Here is a 22,797-nt window from a genome sequence, read left to right on the forward strand (position 1 = left end):
AGCCTACCCAATAATGATGATAATAATTCATAATGTTAATGTCAAAACCTTTTCTTCCAGAGTCGCTCTTCGACCCAGCTGACCCAGGAGTGCACCCGTAACCTGCTGATGTGCTTCCTGTGGGTGATTAAGAACCTGGACCGCTCCTTCCTCAGACAGTGGTGGTCGGAGATGCCCTTCATGAGACTCAGCCATGTGCTGGAGGTGCTGATGGTGGCTGTGTCCTGCTTCGAGTACAGGGTAAGGGCAGTTTTGTGTGTCGTCATGTCCTTATTCTTTCTATTCTTTCACACTGGTGCTCAGGAAAATCCTGCCAGTTATGGGGTTTAAGGGCAGCACTTTCATTTAGAACTAAAAAATCAAGAACTTTTTTATGGTACTCATTATAATTGTTTAAACTTAGCTATAGAATAACTTAAAAGTTCTTAAAAGAGGCAGGAGGGTTGGTACTTATGTTTTCTTCATTTCATGTTATGCACCCAAAATTGTTTCTGTGCACCTAGATTTATAGGGTCCAAAAAATGAATTGCGGGCCCTGATATTATCTATGGCTTTGTATAAGACTACGGATATAGCCTAGTGGGTAGAGTGCTTGCTTTGATTGTGAATTTGATTCCTCAATTGAGTCATACCAAAGCACTTATAGGAAAGAGTGCATGAATAGAAGTGCCAACAGTGGACTAGCCCCCTGCTGTAGTATTATCTGTACTGCAGCTAGAGTCTTCCAGTCTTAACACAAGTCCATGTATTGTTATCCACAACCAGGGGAAAAGGAAACTGAAGAATCTGTCCTCCCACTCCTTCAAGAAGTCTCAAGATGTGAAAAGTCGTCTTGAGGAGGCCATCCTAGGGGGAGTGGGTGCCAGGAGTGAGATGCTGATGAGAAGAAAAGTCAGCGGACTTGGAGGTGGGTGTCTTAGACATGGACAAGGTCAAGTCAAGGTTGATAAGGGCTCGAAATACTTTAAAATTCTTCTGTTACTTGCCCTATGTCATCCATAATACCAAGCCAAATTTTTTTTAGCTCTCAAATTTGCAATTAAAACCTACAATTTGTATCATCTCAAAAATCTTTCGGCATATTTGGGGTGTTGTTTTTAGAAACTAAAATAAGATTTGACAATCTACAATGTATTCTATTACAGTAAGTCTTAATTAGTTTCAGTGTATCGATATGTCTTAAGTCTGGTTGTGTTGATACAGTACCAGCAGGAGTGACCTCTCCTACAGCAGGAGGTATGGCAGCTGATACAAGACTCCGGTGGAGGAAGGACCTCACGACCTGGAAGGAACTCTCAGAACAGGCAGACAGGTTAGTAATGTGTAGTAGCACTGATAAAACATAGTAAGCTTTTCATAACCATAAAGTATTCAATTTTATGGTTTTACTTACAATATTTGTGATGCATGTCAGTTAATCTAAGCTGTTTTGAGTGAAAATTACAGTGATGAATTCAAAGTTAGTATGATTTGAAAGAGGAAGCTGTAACTTTGTGTTCCCCAGGGGTTCATTCTTGGACCACTTTTAAAACAGCTTACGATTGAGGGGACTATTTGTCGAGCTCTAACAAAAGAAGTGATTCTGTAGATTTACTGGACAAGTATTATATGTGTTTTGTGTACTCCAGGTAGTTTTAGTTGGATAAAAGTTCCAAGTACAAAAGTCATACACAGTGTAAAAATTGATGTTGTGTTCCCCAAGGATCCATGTTTGGACCACTTCAAGGTATTGCAAAATTTGATACAATGTAAAATACTTTTCTTACAGACCCAGAGACACAGAAAGCCAGGCCTTCATGCAGGGTAACTTGGCGGCGGAGGCCAACATGATCATCCTAGACACCCTGGAGCTGATCGTACAGACTGTGCTGGTGTCTGACTCCCTACAGAGTCTGCTGGGCAGTGTGCTGAGGGTGCTGCTCCATTCCCTGGCCTGTAACCAAAGCACATACGTGCTGCAGAACCTGTTTGCAACTCAGAGAGCCATTGTCTTCAAGGTAATATTCCTGTAAATGTGTCTTTTTAGAACTTTATGCATTCTACAGCTGGCATGAAAGCTGGAAATGAGTTGGCTAATCTATGAAACATGCAACATACAGACTCAGTCATATTTTTGTTAAAGTAATGTTACTGTGCAGCATATGACATAGAATCAGATAAAAACCAGATATCTCTTAACTTCAATTATATAGGATAAGTTTTTTCAATGTAATCGTTGTATTAGACCTTATATGACTGTGATTATATGTAAGATTATATGTGGTATCCATATTGTTTAGTTCCCAGAGCTGTTGTTTGAGGAGGAGACAGAACAGTGTGCAGACCTGTGTGATTATATTAAACGTTAGCTGTGAGGATCTCTAACATGGTTCCGCACATGTTCTCTAGTTCCCAGAGCTGTTGTTTGAGGAGGAGACAGAGCAGTGTGCAGACATGTACATGATTGTGTATGATTGTATAACACATTAGTGATGATATCTAACATTGTTCCATACATGTTGTGTAGTTCCCAGAGCTGTTGTTTGAGGAGGAGACGGAGCAGTGTGCAGACCTGTGTTTGCGGCTCCTGCGCCACTGCAGCTCCTGCATCAGCAACACCCGCTCCCACTCCAGCGCTTCCCTCTACCTGCTCATGAGACAGAACTTTGAGATTGGAAACGTGAGTCAAACAGTCTAAAATGTTGATACATGTACCTCTTATAGCTTACTAGTATATTATGCTTGTATCATGAGAGCAAATACATGTAAAGATAGCCAGGATCATATTAGAAAGTTAATCTTCTTTTCAGTTGGCTAACTTGGCTTAAATTTTCTGTATTTTTATCATTTATTACAAAGTCATAGCTTACCATAGACATGATGTACATAATGTATAATATGATACATTTGTATTGTTTTTGGACTCAAATTATCTGATTTTCTTTTCCCTATAGTGATTGTCTTTCTTCATACTTTCTATGTACGTAACCACAATGAATTTCTGTTCAAGTGCCATTTGACTTTGTTTTCTTCCACGTGCAGAGCAGGGTAAAACTAAAGTTTTGCATGTCAATCAAAACAGACCTCATCTCACGTAATAGCATTTCTGTCGGGATATTTCCAGACATTATACAACTTCATACCAATACTCTCACCAGCATATCAACTCCAGCTTATGCTCCTTGGGAAGAAACCCTAGCACAGAAAATCTAGGGGGATGAAACACCCCTGTAGAAAAGTCCTAGGGAGAACACCCAAGCCAAAAAAGCCAGTGGGAATGGCCCCTGTAACTGTGTGTATTTGTGAAATTGTAAATGTGTTGTTGTGCCATGTGTTTGAATAGAGATGTAAAAGAAAATAATAACTCAAGCTCATGGTTTAACCCTTTGCTGCTGTTTTGTTCCCCAGAACTTTGCACGAGTGAAGATGCAGGTGACCATGTCCCTGTCCTCCCTTGTGGGCTCCTCACAGTCCTTTAATGAGGAGTACCTGCGCAGGTCACTCAAGACTATCCTCATGTACGCTCAGGAGGATGCTGAACTCCAGGGGACCACCTTTCCTGAACAGGTGGGGGTTCATTAGTATGATATAGTCTTAAATAATAGTGGACACCTCTGCGTTGAGGCCATATGATCATTGTGGCCACTTTTGTCTGTTCCTTGGATTTTCTCCATCTAGTCCAAGCATTTAGAATCCTGTCTGCAGTGGCTAGTAAAATACATGTTTTTGTTCCGTACCTAAGTAATATTTTGGAAAATTAGGGATATTTCCTTCGTATGTAAGAACTTCTACTCTTTGGAGTGAACGTGAGACAAAACAGTAATATTGTGTTCCCCAGGGGTTCATATTTGGACCACTTAATAAGTGCTCACCATTGACAATGTTAACTTGAATGTTTCATGTATGTTTGTTTACCTGTGCTGTTGCCGTGGTGATTACAGGTGCGAGACCTGGTGTTCAACCTGCACATGATCCTGTCGGACACGGTGAAGATGAAGGAGTTCCAGGAGGACCCTGAGATGTTACTGGACCTGATGTACAGGATAGCCAAGGGGTAGGGTACTCTCTATAGTAATGATAGATGTACAATGTACAGGATAGCCAAGGGGTAGGCTTCTGTCTGCATTGTGTTTCCTCCAATTCTACAGAATATCTAGGCTCTACCAGCCTCCGCGGGTCGCTGGGAAAATAGTAGAAATTGGCCAAATAGAGTCAATTGTATGAAGGGAGTCAGCTACGGAGAGACGGTCAAATTTGCAACCCTAGCCTGCGAATGTTACCCTCCATGGCCAAAGTCCCCCGGCAAATGTTCCCCCTATAGCCGGCGTAGTTAGTCTGGTAGAGACTACAGAATATCAACATTAATTCTTTACAACTCTCTCCATAATATGTCTATCATTGTCTCCTTTTGGTCAAAGGTTGATTTTGAATGTTGTAAGGGATTAGAGCTTTGCTGACTGTTATTTTGTTGTTCCAGGTACCAGAATTCACCAGATCTCAGACTGACCTGGCTACAAAACATGGCTGGCAAGCATACAGAGGTAAGCATTATGTTGTTTTCAGTGTATTCATCATTTACAAAAGTATGCAAATTTAGAAACTGAGATTTCAGAGCTGTTCAGTAATTCCCATTGTCTTGTTTTGTCAATGTTTCGTCAATGTTTCTGTGCTTGTGTGTGAGCCAATACAAATACTGTACAATGTACAATTCAATATCATTAGACTAACTTTTGCATTGATGGTAATGCCTTGGCCTGGCCAGTAACATGTATCCTTTCCAAATATTGACTGTTGTGTGGTTCACAGAGAGGGAACCATGCGGAGGCAGCCCAGTGTTTGGTGCACTCTGCAGCGTTGGTGGCCGAATACCTCAACATGCTGGAGGACAAAACATACCTCCCCATCGGCTGTGTCTCCTTCCAGGTATGCCCTCTGTCTGAATCTGCAGAAACTGCAGCAAACGTTTATTTAAAGAGAATTCAAACTCTACAACTGGATACGAATTCGGAGATTTATTTCCGGACGTTTCGAGTGACATCCATCACTCTTCTTCAGCGTCACTAAAATGAAGCCATGTAAAACCGGTTTTTCTAGTCATTGTATATAAGTACTGGTTAGTTCTGCTAGTTCATTTTAGTGACGCTGAAGAAGAGTGATGGATGTCACTCGAAACGTCCGGAAATAAATCTCCGAATTCGTATCCAGTTGTAGAGTTTGAATTCTCTTTAAATATTTGTTACCTGGATGTCTAACCTTCACAAACGTATGCAGCAAACGTTCCTGCCTGGTTTAATCTTTTGAACCCCTACAACTGTACACCATTCAGCCTTTCATCACCGAGTGTTGAACTGATTCAGAAGCTTTCAGACAAGTGTAGCAACAGCACAAAGCAGAAACTATTTAAGGGTTCCAACCTAACCCTTAGCTAAAATTGTTTGCTCTTTTGCTTTGTTGTTTATCATGAGGTAGTTACATACTTCTCTTGCACATTGCAGAATATCTCGTCCAATGTCCTTGAGGAGAGTGCAGTATCTGATGACGTGGTGTCTCCAGATGAGGAGGGGATCTGTACTGGGAAGTACTTCACAGAGCTGGGGCTGGTGGGGCTGCTGGAACAGGCCGCCTATGCCTTCTCTATGGTGAGAATGAACTTGTTATATATATTTTAAGACAGTTGATCTAAGGCTGAAAGAAATTAGGAATTAAAAGAACTGGTATAAAGCATACCGGAAGCTAACAGGGTTGTGACTAAAAATGTTTTGTCTGTGCAAAAAATTCACACATACAGTATTTTGAAACAAAAGTTGGACAATCTGCCCTGTAGTCTTGGATTGAAAATTTTTATACTGTACCTTGTATTAAAGAAGACTTTTGATAAAAATTAAATTCATTTATACTTTTGATCTATTTTGAGGAGTTTGGAAACATTGAATCTTTGGGTTGCTTATGATATGAACTTATAAGTTAAGTACCAGTAGATGCCATACTTTGTACCTTGTACAATTGTTGTGCAATAAAGTTATAAATGAGATGCATTCAACCTCTTATACATGAAAAAGAAACTGAAGAAAGATTGTAGTGATGCTGTGAATAAATCATGGACTTGTGTTTTTGATCTAAAGGCCCAAATGTACGAGTCCCAGAATGAGACCTATAAGATCCTGATCCCCATCCACGAGGCAGAGAGGAACCACAAGAAACTGGCCACCATCCACGGTAAACTACAGGAGGCTTTCCAACAAATCATCAAGCAGGACCAGGTAGGAAACATCACGATACAGTATTTTGTTACCAGGAACACGATAATCTTTTGTCTGTTTTCCTACATATTGCAATGTCTCCTAAAATATTCTTCACCTATTGTGCTCTAGTACTAAAGTTTATCTGGTCTTTATTCAATGTCAATGCATTTTACAATAGTTTAGAAACTGTTCCAGATAAAGCTTTGAAATACAGTCAAACCTGCCTATAGTGACCACTCAAGGGACCTTAAGAAAATGGTCACAGTAGACAGGTGGCTACTATAGACAGGATTTTTAATGATTGGGTTGATGACAAATTTAATCTTTGGGACCACAAAAGAAGACTAGCCACAATGGCCCAGTGGTCCTTCTGCTGTGGTGGTCACTTGTAAGTGGTACAGGGTTGACTGTGGTAAAGGTTTTCTCTAAATAGTAATGAAGTGAATCTTTTGTCCATACTAGTAACAGTAGCAGGGCAGTACTACTTTCCCCTCTTTTAAGTTTACTCTCTCTCCCCACCTGTAATGTCACCTGCTTGTGTCCCCCTTCCCTCAGGCTGGTAAGAGAATGTTTGGGACATTCTTCCGAGTGGGCTTCTATGGCAGCAAGTTTGGAGACCTGGACGGGGAGGAGTTTGTGTACAAGGAGCCGGCCATCACCAAACTCCCCGAGATAGCACACAGACTGGAGGTGATGTTTCACAAGAAATAGAGATTCTATAATTCATAGATATTATGTGAGAGCGATATGTAGTTGTATAGTAGTCTTGCAAAGCACACAGATAACGTGTGTGAGCATTCCAGTCTGCTTTGAAATATGATAAGTAACAACTTTTTTCCTATGTCAAATGACATGATTACATTAAGATCCCTTGATAGCGATGGCTACTTTACCTTATGGATAAAGACATCACAATATGATATGCTATCATATTGTTAAGCATGATATGATCTAATATTACATGTATGTCCTGCTAATGTAAGAATGATGATTTAGAAATAAAGTTAGAGATCATAATGCACAAAAGATATTTTTTTTATTTGTGCATAGCTAATATGTTTATTTGCAATGATTTTGGGAGGTTTGAGACATATCTTAAATTTCAGATTTTCATACCAAGCAGAATATTTAACATCCATTGTTTGTTTATTTGTTTCTTGTTGTCCACACAGAGTTTCTATGCGGACAGATTTGGCCAGGACCTGGTGGAGGTTATCAAAGACTCCAGCCCCGTGGACTCCTCCCGACTCCACCCCAACAAGGCGTACATCCAGCTCACCTACGTGGAGCCGTACTTCGACCTGTACGAGATGAAGGACCGCATCTCGTACTTCGACAAGAACTACAACTTGAGTCAGTCATTTTTCTCTTTCCTGTAACTTTTACATGTCACAGTTTCAAAAGACTTTGATAAGAACTACAACTTGAGTCAGTCATGTTTCTCTTTCTTTTCCCTGACTTTATAATGGCACGGGCACACAAAAAGGTGAAACGCACCTGTAACTGCTTTCATTTGTTTGTTCTGTTAATCAGTTGATCTGTTAATCATGTAACAATTGGAATGCCTAAATCCCTTGTTTTATGAGAAACAGAAAATTTGCGTATTTCTTATGAAATTAGGGATCTAAGCATTCCAACTTTACTATCTAAAAAAGTTCTATTTCATTCTAGTTTTTCCAAAAAAGTTCTCCATGAGTAGAACTAAAAAGGCAACAGCAATGACATTTTTTAGCGAAAATCTCAGTAAGTAAACTACATGAGCATCTGACTATAATCTCCGACACTATCTGTACTAAGACATAGACTTTCCACTCTGAATCATCTTTTTTTTCAGTTTCAAGTTTAATCCAAGAATTGGTGTGGCCTAAAGTTACATGTAGATTTTTTTCAAAGATTTTATTCTGTGTTGACACTCAGGACGGTTCATGTTTGCCACACCCTTCACCAAAGATGGCCGCGCCCACGGAGAGCTGACAGAGCAGTACAAGAGGAAAACCATCCTCACCACGATCAACGCCTTTCCCTACGTCAAGACAAGAGTCAGCGTCATCCACAGGGTGGAGGTAAAGTTTCTTCTGTTTTAGGTCATGGTAGACTAAAGAAATCTTGGATGGAGTGTGTCAGGAAGGACATTAAGGAGTATGGCCTCACCAGCGTGGACCTGCTGGACATAGCCACTTGGAAGCATGGTGTGAAGACTAGCTGACTGCAGCCCACCCCTGTGTCAGGGACCCCTACAGCAATATAATCAAATACTGGATACTACTAGAGCCTTTTTCTACCTTTTGTAATGTCAAGGAGGTTGGGAAGTGGGCAGACTAGACCATTAACTTTGATATCTTGATTTGGTTTGTTTGGTCAACTTGTTGGGAATGAAGTCGACATAAAGTAAGCTCTGAAATAAGTTTTAAGTGTAATTGCCAACACAAGAAATTGGACTTACCCAAATTTTCGACTGTACAACACCAGTCCTTGTCAAGGCATGAGCCATCCACCGCTGAGATGACGTCAAAGTAAGCTCATCTTTCAAATGACAACACACCTTGTGATGTAAAAATGCTGCAAAAAAGCAAGAAGAAAAACAAACTGAGGTTGTCCTCGTGTCATAAAATTGTGTAGGATTGTATTTGTATAGGGAATATAGAAGGTTGTATGAAAACTTTTTGATTGTTTTCTTTCTGCCCAGATTGTTCTGTCTCCAGTTGAGGTTGCTATAGAAGACATCCAGAAGAAGACAAAAGAGTTGTTCCTGGCCACGACTCAGGACCCAGCCGACCCCAAGATGCTGCAGATGGTACTGCAGGGCTGTATCGGTACCACTGTTAACCAGGTATGGAACACTGGCAGATTGGGACAACTACAGCAGAGTGTAGTCTACATTATTGCATTTAACTGCTGTCACCCCAGTGACAGTTAGCAGTTCTAATGCCAGCTCAGAAGAGGACTAGAAATAGTCATGCTTTTAAGTACCAGAGTTATCAGCCAAGGATTGATGTGTTCGAAAATTTGTATTTTCCGAGAACCATAGTAGAATGGAACTCTTTGTCATCAAGTACTGTAGGAGCATCTTCACTAAGTAGCTTTAAAGAACGGATGCAGTCAGATATGCAAAGACTAGGTGTAACAGACCGTTTGGTGTAATATAACCAGCTGCTGCCACGTGCCTGTGAAGCTGATGTGTTACGCCTAATGGCGGTTGTACCAGGTATATAGATAAAGATACGAAATCTGATATACTCCAAATTATAAACACAATTTGTAATGCTAACTCTCATAAATCCACCAGTTACCCTAAGACCACCACATCAAAAATGTATGTTTTTGAGGCCTTCTCAAGAATGTCTTGAACACCTTGATATCTAAAGTGTGCATACTGCAGGGAATTACTTTTGCTGCATTAGTAGATCTCTTTAAATTCACTGGGTTTTTTTAATGTAGCAGTGGTAGAGTACCCGGCAGCATTACGAAATTTGATGTTACATTTTACATGTATATTTAAGGATAGAAGGCCATTTAGGGATTTTGAGGCTCCGTTGCCTTTGTAATTTACAGTAGAAAGGCAGCAGAGCAACCATTAATCTCAAAATCAGCATGGTTGTACAACATTGTTTGCCATACCACAACATATCAGTCTGTATAAGTCAGCTTGTACTTACCAACTTAAAGCGCAGAACTCCTTTGTTATTTTGCATGGTGGTTTCCCAGTTATGTGATACAGATTTCTGCCTCCACAGGGCCCTCTAGAGGTGGCCACTGCGTTCCTGACGGACCTGCCCGATGATTTGTCTCTAGCCAAGCACTACAACAAACTCAGGCTCTGTTTCAAGGACTTCTCCAAAAAGTAGGTTCTACTTGTAGTTGTCTCCTAGTTCTATCTGTCCTTACAGTGCATTAGGACAAATAATTATGTAGTGTCATGTTTTTTAGCAGTTACAGTCAATATTAAACTTTAACATTTTCTTCTTGAGAGAAATGCATTTTAGCCTTGGACAGGCTTCAGGTGAAATGTGGTCTAATGCGGTTTGTTAACCTTGCTAACTAAAGGCGTGTTTGCTTTTTTCTTATTCGCGATTGACTTTTTGAAAGCAAGAACCCTTCAATGCTGTCGAGCTACTGGTACATGTTGTTCATTTGGTATTCATATCATTGAAATTTTTATGGAAAGTGAACATTCTGTATTTGTTTCTGTTCAGATGTAGCGATGCCCTGAAGAAGAATCGCAGTTTGATTGGCCCCGACCAGAAAGAGTACCAACACGAGCTCGAGAGGAACTACCGGCGCTTTGTGGAGCGCCTCATGCCGTTGGTCAACGACAAACGAATCATTAACATAATGAGGAACACAAGAAGGTGAGGTGCATGTATGCCGCCTTGCAGTGCCGCACTGAAAGTACATGTGCTTGGTAGTTCCAACTGAAGTGTGGAAAATGCACTAGCTGTAGAGGATTTTCAAGCTTATAATAGAAGTAGGCAGCATACTCTGTCCTTTCTGAACTGATGTACTGAGAAATATCATTTGAGGAATGCTACTGCTACTGTGTTCTTCAGTTTTTTAGTTTCTGTAGATTGTAGGCCGTAGATGTAAATGTGGGTGCTTCTTTGTGCTGCCGAGATAGATGTTGAAGGAAAAAAGTGTTTCTTTTGTTACATGAAATGAATTTTTCTGCACAGAGATGCAGTTACTGGATACAGAAAGACGACAGTGTAGACTGTGGTCCAGGCCAGGAAGACACTCAATAGATGCCTTTGTACATGGCTGGGACGCGAACCTTTGCCTTCAGAACTGTTGCACACATTCGCTCACAACAGCAAACTTCATGATCACCTATGCAGTGATAAAGCCAGAGAGCTATACATCGTCCCTGCACTGGGGGCTGCAAAACTTCTGCACAATAGACTGATCCTAGCTGTCAATCAAAATTAGCAGCTCAACCAATAAGAGAGTGGATGTAAACACAGGCAATTTGTGAATTTCTACGTTTTTGTTTTGCATTTGACTGAGGTAGAGTGGGCAATGGGTTCAGTCTATTGTGCACCTTGCTGGTATGTGAAGTCCCTTAAACTATGCAGAAATCCATTTAACCACAGCAGGCTTATAGGTGTCTTAGGGATATACAGGTATTAACTGTGCCTAGCATTAGACTTCAATGCAATTCTGATAGAACTCCTGTCGCTAGTAGATTCAAATGTCAGACAGCAATATGCTTCTGCCTTTCAGTAAAGTAGCTCTAAGTCAGCCAAATCATTTAAAGAACAATGCCTCGTTCTTTCAAGGTTTGGGTGAATGGTTAAGGTTACATCATTAATGGCTGTGGTGGCATTTTTAATACCTTGTGATGTGTCTAACAGGTTACATTACAAACATTGGGAAGGCCCATGCAAACAGTGGCACGTACACCTTTTAAAGACACGTCCATTGAAACATTTTGGGGGGATTCTTGTATTTTTGACAAATGAAATCTAGGGAATACAGTGTAACTTACAATGTAGTACTAGGGAGATAGAAGTCAAATGAAAGGGAGAATTTGCCTTACGCCCCCCCCCCCCTTAAAGTTTTGAATGAAGTACCCCCAAGTTGGCAAGGTAATACAGACAATGGCATCCATGTCATGGTATTACTATCCCATTTGTGGGAGCTTAGTTTGCGGTATAATTCATGAGAAAACTTCATTCCATAACCACTCCTGTGTGGTACATTGTGCATCAATAAATTGAACATTGTGTGAGACTACTTGATGGTGGAAAGTTTGAGAAATGTGTGTCATTCCAATTCTGTAACTCAACTTATTCATTGGTGACAATTTACCAAAATAGTGTGCTACTGACAGAGGTTCTGATAACTACTTAAAAGAGTGTTATTATACAGCTGTGAACTTTGTTACAATCTATGTTTATATCATTCCCCATTCATTTAAAACCCTAAGATACAATTTTTTAAATCATGATTGTGGATCTCTTTCCATTCCCTGTATATAATACTATTGGACCAACTTAATACTAATTCATTAATCTTGTGTACTTATATTTCACACATACATGTTGCATAATATTGTGCACCTCTTGCAAGTTACTGTTTTGAATATGTTCGGTTTAAAAGTCAAGTTCCAGTCAATTTTACTTCTCCGAGTTGGCTATACATGTATGTTGTGACTGAAACAGTGAGAAGGAATGTATATACTAAGTGGTTGGTAACTCAGATTAGAAAGCTATTGTTTGTAACAAAAATGTTTGTTTTGTTTTGTTTTGTTTTGTGGCAGCTATATGTAACCTAGACTGGGGATAAACAGTATCTAGGCTTTGCTTTATGGACATGTATAACTAAGCTGACTATATTTCATTTGTATTTACATCTCTTTTTGTCAGTACTTAGTGAATTGTTAATCATATGGTAATTCCAATAGTTATTTCAAGAAAAATACTAATTTACGAAACAGAAATATTACCAACAAATAGAAGGATAGGAATACAACCACAAGTATATTAAGTTGGTATATGAGTACTATCAATATGTAGATTGTATATTTGGCACTGTATATTGTTTTGTTGACAAGTTTGTTTGGTACTGTATATTGTTTTTGTTGGCAGCCTTTAGAATAAACCAGAATGCCCTGGATGGGCACCCAGTATCTTTAACTACTCTTTGAAGATAAATACTCAGATTCTGTAACTTTGCTACCCGTACTCAAGCAATTCAGATGGCACTAATGTATAACTAGAACTAGTATTATATAGACTGATATTTGCACAATATACCAGGTCATTTCTCCAATGGCTAATAAGCCTTATATAGGTCAGCTGCTGATTTAGTGCATGAAACATCTATATGAGAAAAAATATATCTTTCATAGAATCATGTCAGAGAATCGCCCACAGATGAGTTGAGAGAGAGATGTGGTACCTATGTGCTGAAAACAAAATAATCAAAGATGACTGGCTTTACCCCATTCATGCAGGTCGGATGCACACTTACAACTGACTTAGAAAAACAGGCCCAAAATAAAAGCATTCTACTGTTTGCACCCACTGTTTTGTAAACATAGCTACCACACCTTGCTCTCTGTCTCTATACAAGCTGCTCTTAGCCGATGCCTTGAAACCAAGTGAAGAATCTTAGATGCCTTTTTCATCTCGCTGTCTTTCTCAGCACTTCAGTCTGGAATGTACAACTTGTACACAAGCTATAGAAGAAGTAGAAATAGATGAATAAAACATTTGTAAAGCAAAGACCCGTGTGAGTCATTTCAAGTGAGTCCCTTGAAAAGAACTGAAATTGGATCATTTCCCAGTAGGTAATAGTTAGCATTTCTCCTTGAACTGCTAGAAAGGTGCTGAATTAAGATTTCTATCATCGGTAACGGTTTACCGACAGTAACTTATCAATTACACACGGTGTAAGTCACAGACATCTGACCAATAACGTTGAACAGGTTTCAGATGGAGTCACAGCGACACCTGGCAGACTCGGTACGAACTGCAGCATAAACGAGCTGCACTGGTAACGGCAGCCTGTAAGACGGTTGCAGTACTTTCACTTGTCACTGTGGGGCGCTTCTTTACACAGTCGTAATCGATATCAAATAGAACAGATTTATGGGAGGAAGGGGTGATTTGGAAGTGGGTAAGATGTATTTCTCTACGAGAGAAACGTTAGAAATCCCAGACATTCCTAGCCCACTGGACCGAAACCTCTGCTTGGAGAATATGTAAAACGATAATATTTAAAGATGTGGGTGTATTACATGAAGCGTACAAGAAAATTCTAAACCGTGTATGATTCTCTTGTTTGAGGTGAAGTGAAGGGAGTGTCAAAAAGAGTTTTATGCTCCTTTGCATCGAAACTTTGCATTGATTAAATTTGGAGTCTGCAGAGAATATCATCCAGAGAATTTACTTGCTGTGGCCTTACATGAAGTACACCTAACGTTACTTGATAAAAGCTGGCATTAATGATAAGCAGAACGCTAAGACTTGTAATATAACACTCTTATTCCGATCCCCATTCACTCCACTTCAAACAACAGAATCATAGCCATTTTCTTTTACCTTATTAGGCATGTTTAAATACCATTTTTGCCAATTATCCAAAAGACATGACGAATAAAAGAAATACAACATGCAAACAAGAATGTATTACTTCATTTACACAAGTTTGACAGCAAACAGACTGACAGAACAAATTGGCATAACAACCTCTTTTATTATACTAAGAACATGACCAAAACAACTTAAACGCTCATGATATCAGTATACTGTATATCATCATCTTCATTCTCTCTGTACATTCAATAAAAAGTCAGAAAACATGCGGAAGTGCCAAGTGCAAGGGACTGCACAAAGGGAGAAAAAAAAAACACATTTTTTTACAGGCTTAAGAATTACCATGTTACATCTCCTTACTACCGTAAAATTCCTATTTACGTACGCACTTTTTAAACTTTTCAAGTTGCAAGCAGGTGCTCCAGGCTGATGCCAAAGTCGGGGTGCGTACGTTAGGAGGGTTCTTCCTCAGAAAAATCGCATATCAGCATGAGAGTACGGTACATCTTCATGCAAATGAAGTGTGGAATGCTACCACACAATCAATCAGTAATAAAGAATAAATGATACATATATTTAAGTTGTTTGATATTTTCTACCCAGAAACATTTTCTCAGTAACCCTTTAAGTTGGTAAACATCATCGGAAGGATGATCATTCATGTCAACCTCTAACTATCCACCAAAATGCTGGAGAGGGGGTGCGTACGTTAGGAGGGTTTTTCCCCTGACTGTTTCAACTCACTGAGTCAGGCCCGCAATCATCCCCAAATCAGGGGTGCGTACGTTAGGAGGGGTGCGTACGTAAATAGGAATTTTACGGTACATGTACTTCAGTCTGCTATCATCTCAGTTGATCTAATCAATGCCATACTACATACAAAAAGTTACCTTAAAACTTTGTTTTATACAAATAGGTAATAACTATCAGATTTGGATTAAACTACATGTAGCTTTGCTCTCTGTACTCAACTGATATAGACAAAACCTGAGAACAATTTTGATATTTGTGCAAATATACCATGTAACAAGTTTTAAGTGCAAATAAGCCTATGATATGTAACATGATTAACTGCTATGTAAGTAACTCCAAAGTAGGAAGAAATGTCTTCAAGAAAATCATGTCTTAGAATTGCACACAAATGAGACCAGGGGAAGGTGTGATACCTATGCAAGGAAAACACTCTAGTCAAGATTCAAGAACCTTTTAACTGTTAACTTTGTGAATATCTTATGAAACATTCATCAACTTATCTTCCAGTCTTATTTGCCTCCAGGCTAGGTATAAATGTAGCAATTATCATTGGCATGAGTTTGAAAGATCTTCCTTCTTCACCTGTCAGATCTTGATTTGTAACTCAAACATTGCAATCCATTGTAAAAACAATATCAAAAGTTCCAATTGCCTTTACAACTTTGCGACCACTCTGGTTACAAAACACATGACACATGTTTGCCCAAATACAATACAATACAATATAGTATCAAATTGTATGTCTTCCTAGCTTAGCTAGTTTCACAGGTGCAGATACACAGAGGAATTTATATAAACCTGTACATACATAGGTACCACACCTTGCCCTCAGACTCTATATAAGCTGCTCTTTGCCAGTGCCTCGAAACCCAGTGAAGTATCTTAGATGCCTTTCTCATCTTGCTGTCTTTCTCAGCACTCAGTCTGTGATGTACAATTTGTACACAAGCTGTAAATGAAGCAGAAATATAGATCAATAATAGTTTTGTAGAACAACATTTCATGAACCATTTTATTCCAGGGTTAACATTATGAGATTACTGCCACAGGAACATTTTGCATTGGATATGTATTAAACATGAAGATTCTTGTTTGCATCTTTGGACACACCTGAGCATAAGTCAAGAGGGAAATTGTTATACAGCGTTTGGCCTAAGGGCTATAGAAACTGATATGGGCACTGCCCTATACACCGAAAGGTGCAGGAAGGATAAAAAGTCCATAAGGAGAAGGGTAACCTTGTGTGGAACTTACATTTTTGAACTTGCTTGCGAGGCTGTTCTGGAACTGGTCGGGAGTCTTGCCCTGCGGGACCTGTTGTCTGAGTGGTTTAGAGGGGACCTCCTGGGTGTACCTGTCCAGCTGGTCCTGGGGCAGCAGGGAGGTGTTCACATCCACCTGGGGAACAGAGATGAACAGTTAGACCTTACAGTACTGGTCCTGGGACAGCAGGGAGGTGTTCACATCCACCTGGGGAACACAGATCAACAGTTAGACCTCACAGTACTGGTCCTGGGGCAGCAGGGAGGTGTTCACATCAACCTGGGGGACAGAGATCAACAGTTAGACCTTACACCACTGTTGCAGTTTTAGCAATGATGATAACCAGTAGCATTATCTAAACGAGTGAAATGAGTAAGATGCAACACAACAATTGTACATATGCATACTTTAGTGTACCAGATGTTGAATTACAGCAGTCACAAAGTTCAGTTTATATGGAAATTTTCTATAAGATTATGAATTGTCTTGTACATTGTCTTAATGAACTGACAACCTTACTCAGCTCTATAACTATATGATATAGGAACTACATGGTGTACTGTACCATAGGAGTGCTGATTTCCTCGTCTCTTCTGGCATCAGCCACACGTACAAACACTGAAGCGCCCTCTGCCAGCTTAATCTGAAAATGCATAAGGCAAGCATGTCATTTAGTCTGAAATTGATAAATGTCAAATAAGATGAAAATTTCTTCTTCAAATATCTGGGACAAATGTATTTTTTCTAATTTTTCTAATGGAAAGTCATTTTACATAACTTCAGCACCAAGGACAGGGATTAAGAAAAAGGATTTGATAAATTTTCAATCATTCCATCTGTTTAGACATGCCCAGGTATAGCACCTATTTGACACTTAAATCTTGCAAATCCATGAGTTGATAATATATTGTAAAAATTGAAAAAGTATATTCTTTTCATCATGACAGTCTACAAAAGTTTAGATGTATGTATTTCTGTTTATACAAGGTGACGTCTTGACTCACAGAATTGCTTTTCACCAGGTCATCTAGAACCTCCTTGCATGGTTGTCTAGACAAGGCTGTCAACATAGTCTGGAAAAAAATAACATAATCCTTAAATCAGTTACCCTGCTGAGATTACCAGAGAATGTTGGGTAAAGGTAATATAATTGAGATCAGTACTGTAAGTCTACACCTGCAACAGATCAAACAGATGATACACAACTGACAATGGCAGCAATGAAAGGATTGAACCAAAGTTAGCCTAAGACAGAACTTCAGTTTCTATGTCCTTAACAAATTCAATGTTTTCAATTTTCCCACCTTCAGTTACTTATCATATCAAAGAATAAATGGAATCCATAGGAGCAGAAGAAGAGGTTATATATTAAAGAAAAATATTACGGAAGAGTTCTTATACCTGAGATGGGGCTCCTAGGTACAGTGGAAGCTGAAAGGCACTAGTGATTGCATAGCCGTCTTTGAAGATCTGCATAGCTGTCCATGCCTGTGGGTGGGTAAAAGTCACTTTGTCACAGTCAACGACTGATCTGTACCTAAGTCTCGTTCCAGACTTTTATACTAAGAGGCACTTTATTCTTGATCGTAGGTTGTTACTCAACTGGTTTCACTCATGGCCTTGTGTAACTTCAGTTACCCGCCTAGTTGCAGTACTAGGCCTTTGACATCCGTGATGCATAGAACTTTACCATCACTTGCGAACATGATTAAAATGATGTCAAGTGCCAAGTAAGACTCTGAGTGAGAACAATTGTGTTAAGTTTTGATCATTTTTACTGTCTAGAAATACATATGATCCAACGATACAAATGTTTCTGCACTTAAGTTGTGTCGATCAATAAAGTTTCTGTCAAGAAACCATATTATGCATTACCTGCTCCAGGAGCCCATATTTGTAGTTGTCCCTGGCAACAGTGACTGCCACCTCCTGTAGATGTACAATCAGCACCAAGTATCTGTGCAGGGACCTCCGTGGGAACCACTGGAAAACAACAACAACAACAACAACATCATTTAGCAAGATTCTCCGCATGTATATTTGTAGTTACGAAACACTCAGCTATAGTTGTGGCTAAAGTTTTATAAACAATATTTTCTATCAGCTTAATCTTTATGTGAAGACAAAAGAATACATTGGAACAATATCATACTGTATGAACAATTCTGGATATCCATAGATGCAAAAGACTTTTCCACAACTGGAGAATGACACAGGGGAGAAGACGTATGATGTATTTTCTCTCAGTACTGTATTGTTATCTCACCGTGAAGCCATCCTTCCACACCGGTGCCTTCTGGTTGCTGTTCAGGTCCAGACTCTCCGTGAACGTCAGCTTGTCGTACGCTGCTGTTGGGTTACCCTGATATCACCAGCACAGGAAGTGGTATGAATTATACATGAATTAAAAAGCACTGAAAGTGTTTGACCAAAATATACACTTAATCATCATCATCATCGGTCCTCCTCATTACGAGCTGAGTTAGTGAAGTTTACTCTCTAGAACTGCTTGTCAAATGAAATATACACATATATAATTATACATTTTGTATATGTGGTGTCATGTGGCGTAATGGCAGGGTTTTTGGCCCAGAAACCAGCGGTCCCGAGTTCGAATCCCCTGGTGCCACTGATGTTGTGCCCTTGGGAAAAGGCACTTAACAAGACTTTCCTCACTTCACCCAAATGTAAAAACGGGTATATTTTGTGTGGGTAATGACACCAGCAATAGCTGCCTGTGTCCTACGCGTATTGCACTGATGCAATTCTAATAGAATAAAAAAATAGAATAAAAGAAATCACAACAACGTTTTGCTCAGTAGAAAATTTAACCCATGGAATATTGAAACTGAATTTGTACTTACGTAGTAGAAAGCCCCCGGAGGGTTGAAGCAGTAGTGTACGTGTGTGAACTTGGACCAGGGAAGGTTCAAGGCTCCATCTATAGCCACCTGTAGTTGAGAACAATGTCAGAGTTTAGACTGTACATATTCAACCACCAAAATTTCTACATAACCTGTGTACTGATATTCTTGCTAATTGCAATGTACTTCCATTTTGGTAAATAGAAAAAAGAATATCAGCCATCATAAATGATCAGTGTAGATCTGGCAAAGCTAGCCCATAGAAAGAAGAAGGCAACATATATTTTTAGAAATGATAAAAAAAGAAAGGTACAATTCTCGGTGGCAAATGTGCTAGATGTTGGCACATCGGCAATTAACCAAATCTGTAGTGTTTTTTTTCTTTTTCACACTTATTTACAGATTAGCCCAAGAGGCTTGGTGGGCGTCACTCCACCAGCAGAGAAGGTCATGTAAAGTGCCTTTTTCAAGGAACTATTGGTTCTGCATGAGTCCGACCCTCTAACCGCTGCACCACACCGGTGCAACATATATATAAAGTTGTATGACATGTAGAGCTGCCCACCTTGAGTCCATGGATGGGCTGGTACCTGGAGACGTGGGTTAGGTCTAACTCGGGCGGCTGGGTGTCCAGCAGACGGGTCAGCTGGGTCTATGGACAGAGAGTAGGAAGGTCAAACTGGATACTGATTTTGTGCATTTTTGTTATGTGCTTAGAGTATAAGTCATACATGTATGTGTGGCTCAGATGAATTCTTCAGCATTCTGATACTTAAAGTTTAAAAAGAACTTTCATTGTTAACCTTGCAAAATGAAATTTCAGTATGTTTAAATACGGAACAATGGGGGTAATTTTGCTTAAGTCACAAACAACACTGCAGACTGACAGAAATACACACCTACAAGCAGATGAAACGTGTTAAGGATCTGAAAAAGATGTCATCCTCATCAGATGCAGCAAGTCTTATAATGGATTCTGTATGATCATCCTTACCCTGATCCATTGTTCTGTGGCCTTGTCAGTTTTTAGTCTCTGCTCCTGTCCATCTGAGATGACTCCAAGGCAGTGTCTTATCAGCACCACATTCCTGTAGGTATCAATCACAGTAAGCTTCAGTTATCATTGTCAATTCATCTTTGATACAGGTATGCTTGCATCAACCGGTGCAATGGCCTAGTGGGCAGAGTGTTCGCCTTCCATGCGGTAGGTCATGAGTTCGAACCCCGGCCGGGTCATACCAAAGACTCTAAAAATGGTACATACTGCTTTCTCTGCTTAGCATTCAGCATTTGGGAAAGGGTTTGGAAGTTAAACACACACCACTACCAGTGGACTAGCCCCCTGCTGTTGTGACTTGCACAAAGTTGTGTGGCCCAGGGCTGCAGAAACGGAGATGGGCGCCGCCTTCTGCACCTTCGGTGTGAAGAGTACTTTAACTTTAATGCTTGCATCAAGCTCAACTATGTGGGATTGATCATCTTACAGGTGCCTTCATTCGTCAACTGTCAATGATGCTCAGTAAACTTGTTAAATATTGCTTAATGTTGTTAATTTGTGTATAAAATGTATATCCAATTTGTAAATGTTAACTTTTAACCTAGTACCTTACTGATTGTGTGTTCAACGTAACGATTATGTCTTTCCCCAGAGTTAGCCCTTAAGAATAGCCTCTCTAGTTGAGCAACCCTGGCATGTAACTGCATGTTCCATGCTAAACCAATGAATAGATATCAAATAAATAAATCTTGTTAAAGTTAACACTTGATATGTAAAATAATTTCTAGACGCAATAATGATACCGTGATGTGGTTGCGATGTGTCACTAACTTGGCAGAAAAATGCAACAATGCTATGACTAAACAAACAACACAAAACTATTAACGAACCTGTCACCCATGGCATGGAATAGCTGACTCTCTCCCCTGGTAGGTGTACACTTGGTGGAGTAGTACACACCCTCACTGTAGGCTGGCTTTGGAACACTCAGGCCTAGTCTGGGCCAGTCTACCTGGGGAACTCTTTCAGCCTGGAACAAGTACAGATGTTCTTTAAGTACATTATTCTTATTGGTCATTTAAGGGCAATGCCATAAGGAAATGATTGCAGTTTTTTTTAGTTTTTTTTTTAGAGAAGAGAAGAGATATTCAAGGGAGACAATGTTCAAAAGAAATGAGAGAAAGAAAAGTAAGAATTTAGTTTTTCAATTCTTAATGAAACAGACCAAGATGGCAATACAATTCTTTTGAGTCTTCATACTGCTGATCATAACTACAATTTGTGTTGTAGCAACTCTTTACTGTTCTAAAGGCTCAGTAGATAACTAATTGAAATAAGGAGCACCCACCTCTAGTGGCCTCCCATGTTGGTCTTTGGGAGCCTTGACTAACCTCAGCAGCAGACTGGCACAGGGAACATGTCTGTGTGTACAAAAAGTGACTGTCAACATCTGAATAACATAATCATGTACTGTGTACATGTATTTCTAGTGCACATTATATAGCCACAAAGCCATTGTTCAGGATAGATTTTATCTTCCACATTGTCCTCAATTAGTTAGTACCAAATGAATAGGTTTCAGTTTGTACATTACAAGCATGATAAAGTCAGAAGTGTTGTATCATACACTTACCTTTTAGATCCTCTGAGAGTGTTGTCTGTGAGAGGGTCCAGAGCATTTGGGCCTCCACTGTACAATCTCACCTGGTGGGCTCCTTCATTCAGAGAGACCTGGGAACACAAAACATACCTATTCTTACCAACATCAATCATTCACACAATTTGGTAAAAGAAGATTGGTATGCTAAAGATTCTAGTGCCGCATTCATCCTATCGAAGAAAAGAGGGGCCTACCTGTAGGCCTGGGGTGTCCACCATGGGTTGTCTCTGAGTGCCCGTCTCTACAAACACATTCAGTGTCGCCCAGCCCACAACTGTCAACTGTTTACGGAACCTGTCTGTAGCATATACCTGCATACAGGTGAAAATTAACAAAGACTCAGTTTTGCTGGCAAACAATGGCATTCAACGACTGTACTTTCATGGAAAGTTAGAATAACAAGGTTCCTTAAACTGAAGAGGTTTGTTTAATACAGACCTTAAGCAGCAGTATTGAGGACGGTGGTAAGGCCGGTTCTCTGAACTCCATCCTGAAGTTGTAGGAAGGCTCAAAGATGTTGCTGTCCAGGTCTACACTAGTGTTGATGTCAGGCCCAACCCTAGGGAAACAATGTGACAGAAGTGTTGGGGCTCTGCAATGGTCATGATCTACAATTGTAATGTCAGCATCGGATGCAAACATTTTCCACAAAAATAACTTTCTTGTACTGTATAATTGGACTCTCAACCTCACTCTCACTCTCAGGCAATTGTAAATACTAACAAATATTACAGTTTGATTTCTTAACTTGTATGCAGGAAAATGTCTAACTGCAGGTTCAACAGTAGAATACTATCTTAGAATCATCCTCAATGTTAGATATTGTCTTATCTTCTTTCAGACCAAAGAAACACACAGATGGTACATTGAGGACATGGCAAACAAAATAGAAAGGAAGGGGTTCACAGCCCTACCATAAAGACTAATTTGAAAGTAATGTATAGATACGTTGATGGAGGTAATACGATACGCCACGGCATGGATATGATTTTGGAAATGGTCA

General features: G+C 39.8%; 2 protein-coding genes across 15 annotated transcripts in view; one reads left to right on the forward strand and one right to left on the reverse strand.

Moving 5' to 3' along the window:
- The window catches only part of LOC136444839 (dedicator of cytokinesis protein 7-like), a 40,586-nt gene extending 27,142 nt beyond the window's left edge, over positions 1-13,444 (forward strand). For all 8 annotated transcript variants that reach the window (XM_066442579.1, XM_066442584.1, XM_066442582.1 and 5 more), the window contains 18 exons: positions 61-240; positions 766-907; positions 1,204-1,312; positions 1,769-1,997; positions 2,507-2,659; positions 3,388-3,546; positions 3,921-4,033; positions 4,457-4,520; positions 4,786-4,902; positions 5,475-5,618; positions 6,102-6,239; positions 6,777-6,911; positions 7,394-7,574; positions 8,139-8,284; positions 8,908-9,051; positions 9,956-10,062; positions 10,415-10,570; positions 10,892-13,444. In XM_066442579.1, coding sequence (XP_066298676.1) covers positions 61-240; positions 766-907; positions 1,204-1,312; positions 1,769-1,997; positions 2,507-2,659; positions 3,388-3,546; positions 3,921-4,033; positions 4,457-4,520; positions 4,786-4,902; positions 5,475-5,618; positions 6,102-6,239; positions 6,777-6,911; positions 7,394-7,574; positions 8,139-8,284; positions 8,908-9,051; positions 9,956-10,062; positions 10,415-10,570; positions 10,892-10,928 — 2,454 coding nt within the window. In that variant the 3' untranslated portion in view covers positions 10,929-13,444. The remainder of the gene's footprint in view (positions 1-60; positions 241-765; positions 908-1,203; positions 1,313-1,768; positions 1,998-2,506; positions 2,660-3,387; positions 3,547-3,920; positions 4,034-4,456; positions 4,521-4,785; positions 4,903-5,474; positions 5,619-6,101; positions 6,240-6,776; positions 6,912-7,393; positions 7,575-8,138; positions 8,285-8,907; positions 9,052-9,955; positions 10,063-10,414; positions 10,571-10,891) is intronic.
- Positions 13,369-22,797, reverse strand: part of LOC136444840 (uncharacterized) — a 31,891-nt gene continuing 22,462 nt past the window's right edge. For 4 of the 7 annotated variants that reach the window (XM_066442593.1, XM_066442590.1, XM_066442588.1 and 1 more), the window contains 15 exons: positions 22,233-22,353; positions 21,989-22,105; positions 21,768-21,865; positions 21,483-21,555; positions 21,025-21,164; positions 20,132-20,225; positions 19,703-19,789; positions 19,138-19,224; positions 18,540-18,635; positions 18,149-18,256; positions 17,675-17,761; positions 17,278-17,346; positions 16,839-16,916; positions 16,265-16,408; positions 14,398-15,959 (listed from right to left, as the gene is read on the reverse strand). In XM_066442593.1, coding sequence (XP_066298690.1) covers positions 15,930-15,959; positions 16,265-16,408; positions 16,839-16,916; positions 17,278-17,346; positions 17,675-17,761; positions 18,149-18,256; positions 18,540-18,635; positions 19,138-19,224; positions 19,703-19,789; positions 20,132-20,225; positions 21,025-21,164; positions 21,483-21,555; positions 21,768-21,865; positions 21,989-22,105; positions 22,233-22,353 — 1,429 coding nt within the window. In that variant the 3' untranslated portion in view covers positions 14,398-15,929. Of the gene's footprint in view, positions 13,399-14,397; positions 15,960-16,264; positions 16,553-16,838; positions 16,917-17,277; positions 17,347-17,674; positions 17,762-18,148; positions 18,257-18,539; positions 18,636-19,137; positions 19,225-19,702; positions 19,790-20,131; positions 20,226-21,024; positions 21,165-21,482; positions 21,556-21,767; positions 21,866-21,988; positions 22,106-22,232; positions 22,354-22,797 lie in introns of those variants that run through there. The other 3 variants (XM_066442589.1, XM_066442592.1, XM_066442591.1) reach the window with 3 other exon arrangements.

This window comes from Branchiostoma lanceolatum, chromosome 11 (assembly GCF_035083965.1).
Source record: "Branchiostoma lanceolatum isolate klBraLanc5 chromosome 11, klBraLanc5.hap2, whole genome shotgun sequence".
Classification (NCBI taxonomy): Eukaryota; Metazoa; Chordata; class Leptocardii; order Amphioxiformes; family Branchiostomatidae; genus Branchiostoma; species Branchiostoma lanceolatum.